The sequence below is a fragment of the Elephantulus edwardii genome, unplaced genomic scaffold (genome assembly GCF_000299155.1).
Source record: "Elephantulus edwardii isolate Elephantulus edwardi_28Jun2011 unplaced genomic scaffold, EleEdw1.0 scaffold00027, whole genome shotgun sequence".
NCBI classification, from domain to species: Eukaryota; Metazoa; Chordata; class Mammalia; order Macroscelidea; family Macroscelididae; genus Elephantulus; species Elephantulus edwardii.
The window spans coordinates 17,498,300-17,504,442 of record NW_006399777.1 but is presented as its reverse complement, the minus strand read 5'-3'; the positions used below and the strand labels follow the sequence as shown (position 1 = coordinate 17,504,442).

The following is a 6,143-nucleotide window of genomic DNA, read 5'->3' as shown; positions in this document are numbered from 1 at the left end:
CCCTGCTTCCTGGGTGTGTAACGGAGAAGGGTCTGGTTGGCAGTATCTTCCAACACAGCAGCTTTGTGCAGCCAACCCAAAGGCATGTGGTTTGAATCCACCAGCTGCTCTGCTGGAGAAAGCTAGCCAGTCTCCTCCAATGAAATGTACAGCCTCTGATAACCTGCTGGAGGGTTAGTTATAAGTAATTTCGGACTCAACAGCACTTGACCATGGCTCTGGTGCCTGGGTAGGTCACTGAGAGGGACGTAATTGGCAGTATATCCAATACGGTGGCTTCCAGAAGGGTCTAATGGGGGAAGGGACTAGTTTCTCCGGGCGTCCACACCGACAGCAAACCTCACTTCAAGAGAGGGCCAGCAGGCTCCCGTCTCCTGTGCCCCCTTCCCTTGGCCTGGCTCGGGACTCTTGCTAACATTGTCCACTCCCTTCTTCCCCTCACCTGTCATCCTGCTCTTAGTGGCCCAGCCGAAGGGCAAGAAGGGCATTTTCTCTACTCACTTAGGGGCTAATGGGGCAGAAGCAGCCTCAGTGAGCATTCACGTCAGAGGACTCATAGCCAAGGAGAACCTCTCTCTCTCTTTCTCTGTGTGTGTGTGTCTTCTCAAGGGGCAGGGATGACCCAGTCCTCCAGTGTTATGCCCCCTCAGCTGAGGGGCTCAGCATCCTTTAGAAGCAATGAGGGGGCCTTACGGAGGAGGAGGAGGAGGAGGAGGCAGTAAGGGAGAACGATGGCTGGGGTGGGAAGGGAAATGACTAGTCAACATCAGTAAATACAGGCAGGTCGGGGCAGCAGGGCCCACTGCCCGGGCAGGGTGGTGGCCAGGAGCCCGCGGTCAGATGAGGTCTGCAGCTTTCTCCTGCACGTTGTATTCCTTGTTCTTCTTCACTCTCCAGATGGTGAGGAAGAGCAACAGCAAGCCCAGGACCTTGTAGCCCACCTGGAGGCCCAGATACCTGTGCAGCAGGAGGAGACAGGGTCAGTGAGGGGAGGCAAAGCGTGGCGTCCTTGTCCCAGGCCAGGACCGCCAGGAACAACAGCATCATTCTCATCAGCCTCTCAAGTGAGAGGATGCAAGCATCCAGGAGGGAATAGCTTTCTTTGTTCTTTTGGCCCCAACAGGGAACAAACCTCCAGGGCAACAGGCAGGAAGTAAGCAGGTAGAAAGTAAGGGCCTAGGCAGGAAACTGCTAGGAAATAGGTAGAGGAGGAAGCAGGAACCGGGGAGGGAAAATGAGAGGGAAGTAGGCAGGAAATAGGTTGAGGAATAGGCAGGGGAGTTAGGAGGGGAGTATTCAGGAAGTAGGGAGGGGAATATGCAGGAAGTAGGGAGGAAGTATACAGGAAGTAGGGAGGAAGTATGCGGGAAGTAGGGAGGGGAGTATGCAGGAAGTAGGGAGGGGAGTATGCAGGAAGCAGGGAGGGAGTATGCAGGAAGTAGGGAGGGAGTATGCAGGAAGTAGGGAGGGAGTATGCAGGAAGCAGGGAGGAAGTATGCGGGAAGTAGGGAGGGAGTATGCAGGAAGTAGGGAGGGAGCATGCCGGAAGTGGGGGGAGTAAGCAGGAAGTAGGGAGGGAGTAGGAAGGAAGTAGGTAGGGGAGTAGGCAGGAAAAAGGGAGGGGAGTAGGTAGGAGGGAGGCAGGAAGCAGGGAGGAAGTAGGAAGTAGGGAAGGAGTACGCAGGAAGTAGGTCCAAGCATCCTAATCCAGAGGTCTTTATCCTTCCCTGGCGCCCCAAAGGGCCAGACCATCAGGGTCCTTTCTCTGAGAGCAGAGGCTTCCTGCTGGTCTGAGTTCCAACTCCCTGGCGTCCAGAAGCCAAGACTGCGGACCCAGGAGGAAGGGAGGGACACTTTTTCTCTGCTTTCTTGTTGTACCTGTCCCCTGACCTTCTCTCTTTCTCCCCCTAAACCATGTCCAGCCCCTGTCCAGGCCCCAGTAGCTCCCACAATTTCTGGACTGTGTGTCAGCCCCAAAAAAGGTGGCTGGAGGGAACGCTGTGCAGAGATGGCCCCTCAGGTCCCTTGGGTCCCGTGGAAAGGTGACAGACACCCAGCGGCCGGCAGGGCCGCCAGCTGCTGTGTGTTGGCCTCACCTGTTTCTCAGAGCATCGTTGTCATAGTAGGTGCACGCCCCTCGCCTTCCCGAGCACTGTGAGCTCCACCGGATGCAGGAGGAGTCGATGATGAGGCCATACAGGGACGGAGACGGCAGCCAGGCTGGTACAAGCAGGGAAGAGACAGGGCCAGGGTCATGTGATGCCCAGCAGGCAAGGGCACCCACCCCTGGCAGCACAGCAGAACTCCATGAAGCCACATTTCTCTTTGACCAGAAGACCTTCCAGAGGAAGAGGACCTGGCCGTCCTCTCATTGTAGAATGAGTCACAGTTACCCTGATGCCAGTTCAGGGACATGTAGCATAAACCCCACGCTTGGCCTGGCCCTGAGCGTGGGAACCTCTGAGCTCTGCTGTGGGGCAGGAGGCTCTCAGAGACCTGGGCCCAGCGAGTGAGAAGTGCGTCTATACCAAGGAGGCAGGTGAATTTAGCCCCTGATAGTCACATGATGAGAGGGGTCAAGGGCCAGCTTTGTACCCTGGTTTATCCAAGTTCAAATCCCCTGACCGGCACTCTACCCATCTGTGGTGCTGGCTCAGGCAATTCCTGGCCGACTCAGCACCCTGCCTGCTCAGAGGCTGGCTCTAAGCCCTCCAAATGCCTCACAGGCTGAGAGGTAAGGCCTGGAGCTGGCTGTGTCTTAAACGAGAGCTGAACTAAATAAGAAACTCTTCACTGTTGAGCTGTGTCTGACTCATGTCAGAAACCTCTATTTTGTGAGACAGAGTAGAGCTGCCAGATAGCGTTTTTTTTTTACTATAAGCTTTGCCACCCTGATGGCACAGTATAGCATGCTCTGTGACTAACTGAAGGGTTGGTAGTTTCAATCCACCAGCTACTCTGTAGGATAAATATGGACAGCCTCCTCCTGTAAAGGTTTCCAGTCTCAGAAACTGGACAGACGGTCAGTCTGGGCCAGAACTGACTATTGTGAGTTTAATCTTTACAGAATCTGAGCACCAGACCTTTCTTCCGTGTGCCACTAAGTGGACTCAGGCTGCCATCTGCAGGCTAGTAATGCAAACTGCACCACCTTCCAAAAACTTAGAGCCAAAAGAAATCCACTTGGACTTATAGATGCCCCATGAGGCTTCTCCAAAGCTGGACATCTTCTAAGATCACAGGAGGGGAAGACCCTCAATGATATGGATTGATTCAGTGACTGGAGTAATGGGGGTGAGTGTGTTGGAGACAGTGAGACTGGCACAGGACAGAGCAGGGTTTAGGGCTATTGTACATAGGGTCACAGGCAACTCGACGGCACATAACAACAACAATGAGATTTAACATTAAAAATCTAAGAGAAAGAACAGGTTTGTCCTGGAGAGGATTAAATCAGGCTGCTCCTTGGCAGCAAGGATTCTGAAGCTCTAGCTGACATACTTTGGACATGTTGCAAGGAGGGACCAGGCCTTGGAGAGGGACATCATGCTTGGGAGGGCAGAGGGACAATGCAGGAGAGGAAGACCCTCGATGATATGAATTGATTCAGTGACTAAGGTAATGGGGGTAGGTGTGTCAGAAACAATAAGATTGGCTCAGGACAGAGCAGGGTTTAGGGCTGTTGTACATAGGGGTCGCTATGAGTCGCAGGTGACTCAACGGCACACAACAACAACTCCTATGAAGTTGGAAGCAGGAGTGGCATCCACTTCCTAAACCATATGCCTCTGGAAACACTATGAACTTAGAGAAATGCCAATATTTCTAGAACAAGGTTTAGGTCTTTTGTTCATAGGTTCGCTGTGAGTCATGCTCGACTTGATGGCACTTAACAAAAACAACAACAATTCTATGAAGAGAGCTCTGGGGGCCTGGTGCTAAGAAGCTGTGCTGCAATCCTGAAGGCACATAGTTTGAGGCCACCAGCTGCTCCATGGGAGGAGGGGCAGTCTCTTTCCGTGTGATTAACTGCTTCTGAAAACCCACTGGAGGGTCAGCTATGGGTCAGTTCTGACTCTGTGGTACACAACAACAACAATCATAAAAAAAAAACACCAACCAAAACCAAAAAACCCAGAAAAAAAAAACTCACCGAAAAACTAAGGAAAGATTTACACACAAATACAATCATCCTCAGGTAGTTGCCAAGAATCAGAAGGGAGAAGAAACAAAGTGAACATGAATTAAGTTGGACAAAGGGATGAATGTACAATCGAAGGTTCATCAGACAATGCAACGAATTGCATTATCTAAATGGAATTAATGTTATAAGACAAAATGTGTATAAGGGAGTGAATAAAACACCTATAGGATTTGTAAACTTTCACTTGAGTTAACAATTTTAAAGAAAATGTATCTGCTAATCAAAAACAGTGGTGGTTCTGGTGGTTCACAAAGCCCCCAGCTGCTCTGCCGGAGAAAGAAGAGGCTGTCCACACCCACAATCATGGCCACTGTGTGTGTCCCCTTCCAGGGGGAGTGCCTGGCCTGTGTCCCCAGGGAGCGCTGGCTGTGCCCTTCCTGTGGGGCAGACGCCCCTGATGGACACTGGGCTGCCTGCAGGCGGGCAGGCTTGCCAACAGAGAACTTACACACAGGAAACGTGTGTCAGACTCCCACAGGAGATTGTTATTGGCCATTGAGTCCGAACCGACCCAGAGCTGACCCTCCAGTGGGTTTTCAGAGGCAGAAAATGGAAGGAGGAGACTGTCCAGCCTTCTTCTGCAGAGCAGCTGGTGGATTCAAACAGTGTGCCTTTGGGGTCGCAGTGCAGCTTCTTGCCACCAATGGTGCAGGAGGAGGCCGTTTTGTAAATGGACAGCAAGCCAGGGCTGAGCTCTTTTGTTGTTCTGCCTGGGGCCGGAATGCATACTTTTGTCCCTGTGGCAAAAGTTCTTGGAGAAAGATTGACAAATACCTGCTTTTAACTCTTTCCAGGGCATTCTTAGTTACAATTGTTTTTCCTCTTTTCTTACACACTGGGGCGTGGAATTGACACCATGCACAGACTCTGCTCTCAAGTCTTCAGGGAAGCTGCCTGTGTGTGGTGTTTGATCTCTGCATGCAGAGACGTTGTCTGTACAACAGGGATGAGATGGGGCTTCTTTGTCCCCTACTCTGCACCCCCGCCCCCAGCCCTTCAGTGTCCTGGGGCAACCTCTTATGAAGCAGAGCGATCTCCAACACTCACCGAGCAGACGCATCAGTAGAAACTGCACCCCGATAGCAAAGGATTTTTCTTCCTGGTTCACCACCCTGCAAGAAAAAGCAAAGCTGGGCTGTACTACTTCTCTGTTAGGGGCAGCTGGTCCCAGAACTTGCCCTCACATGCCCAGCAGGCCATGGGCCCGGCCAGGCTCACTTGGGCTGTTTTTGCATCAGTGGGACATGAAACCTAATGGACCAACAACAGCATCAATAGCAGTCCCCCTGAAGCGTGTTAGAAATGCTCTTTCTTTGGCCTCAGCCCACAAAGGCTGAGTCAGGCCCAGCACCCTGGGCTCTAGCAAGCTGCCTGGGACAGTCTGAGGCATGCTCAAGTTTGAGATCAACTGGCCCACGTATTTTCATGGTGGCAGGGATCTCACTGAAGACAGAAGGCAGGAGGCAGAGGCCAGGAGTGGAGGGAAGAAGGCTGAATGGTGTGCTGATAACAGCATGTAAGTGACTCCCCCAGAGTGGCTTCTAACAGAGAAAGAGAACTCAGATGCCAACCAGGGAACATGGGCTGGAAGCTTCTCTGTGCAACTAGAAGACCCCAGAGGGGGCTTTTCTGGGAGTTTGTCAAGCAGTCACATAGAACTCAACTCTTTGCCCATCTTTCTCCTGTGGAACAGCTGGTGGATTTGAACCACGTACATTTGCCCTGGCAGAGCAATCACTTACCATTAAGCCACCAGAGCTCCCTAACATCCCATGTTTGTCCTAATGCTCTGCTGTCCCAGAGTCTTAATCATTTTGATATGAAGAGTTGTGCATTTTTACTGTGATGAATGAAGAGCCTGCCCTGCTCTTATGTTACCTTTATGAGGGCGAAAGCATTTGAGGAAAAGCATTTGAGAGAGAGAGAGAGAGAGAGAGAG

The 6,143-nt window shown here is 51.8% G+C and overlaps 1 protein-coding gene across 1 annotated transcript in view; it reads right to left on the bottom strand.

Moving 5' to 3' along the window:
* Positions 1-836: 836 nt before the first annotated feature.
* Positions 837-6,143, bottom strand: part of SLCO2A1 (solute carrier organic anion transporter family, member 2A1) — a 149,354-nt gene continuing 144,047 nt past the window's right edge. Inside the window, exons 13-15 of the mRNA XM_006883420.1 lie at positions 5,252-5,316; positions 2,097-2,220; positions 837-957 (exon numbers count right to left, since the gene is read on the bottom strand). Coding sequence (XP_006883482.1) covers positions 837-957; positions 2,097-2,220; positions 5,252-5,316 — 310 coding nt within the window. The remainder of the gene's footprint in view (positions 958-2,096; positions 2,221-5,251; positions 5,317-6,143) is intronic.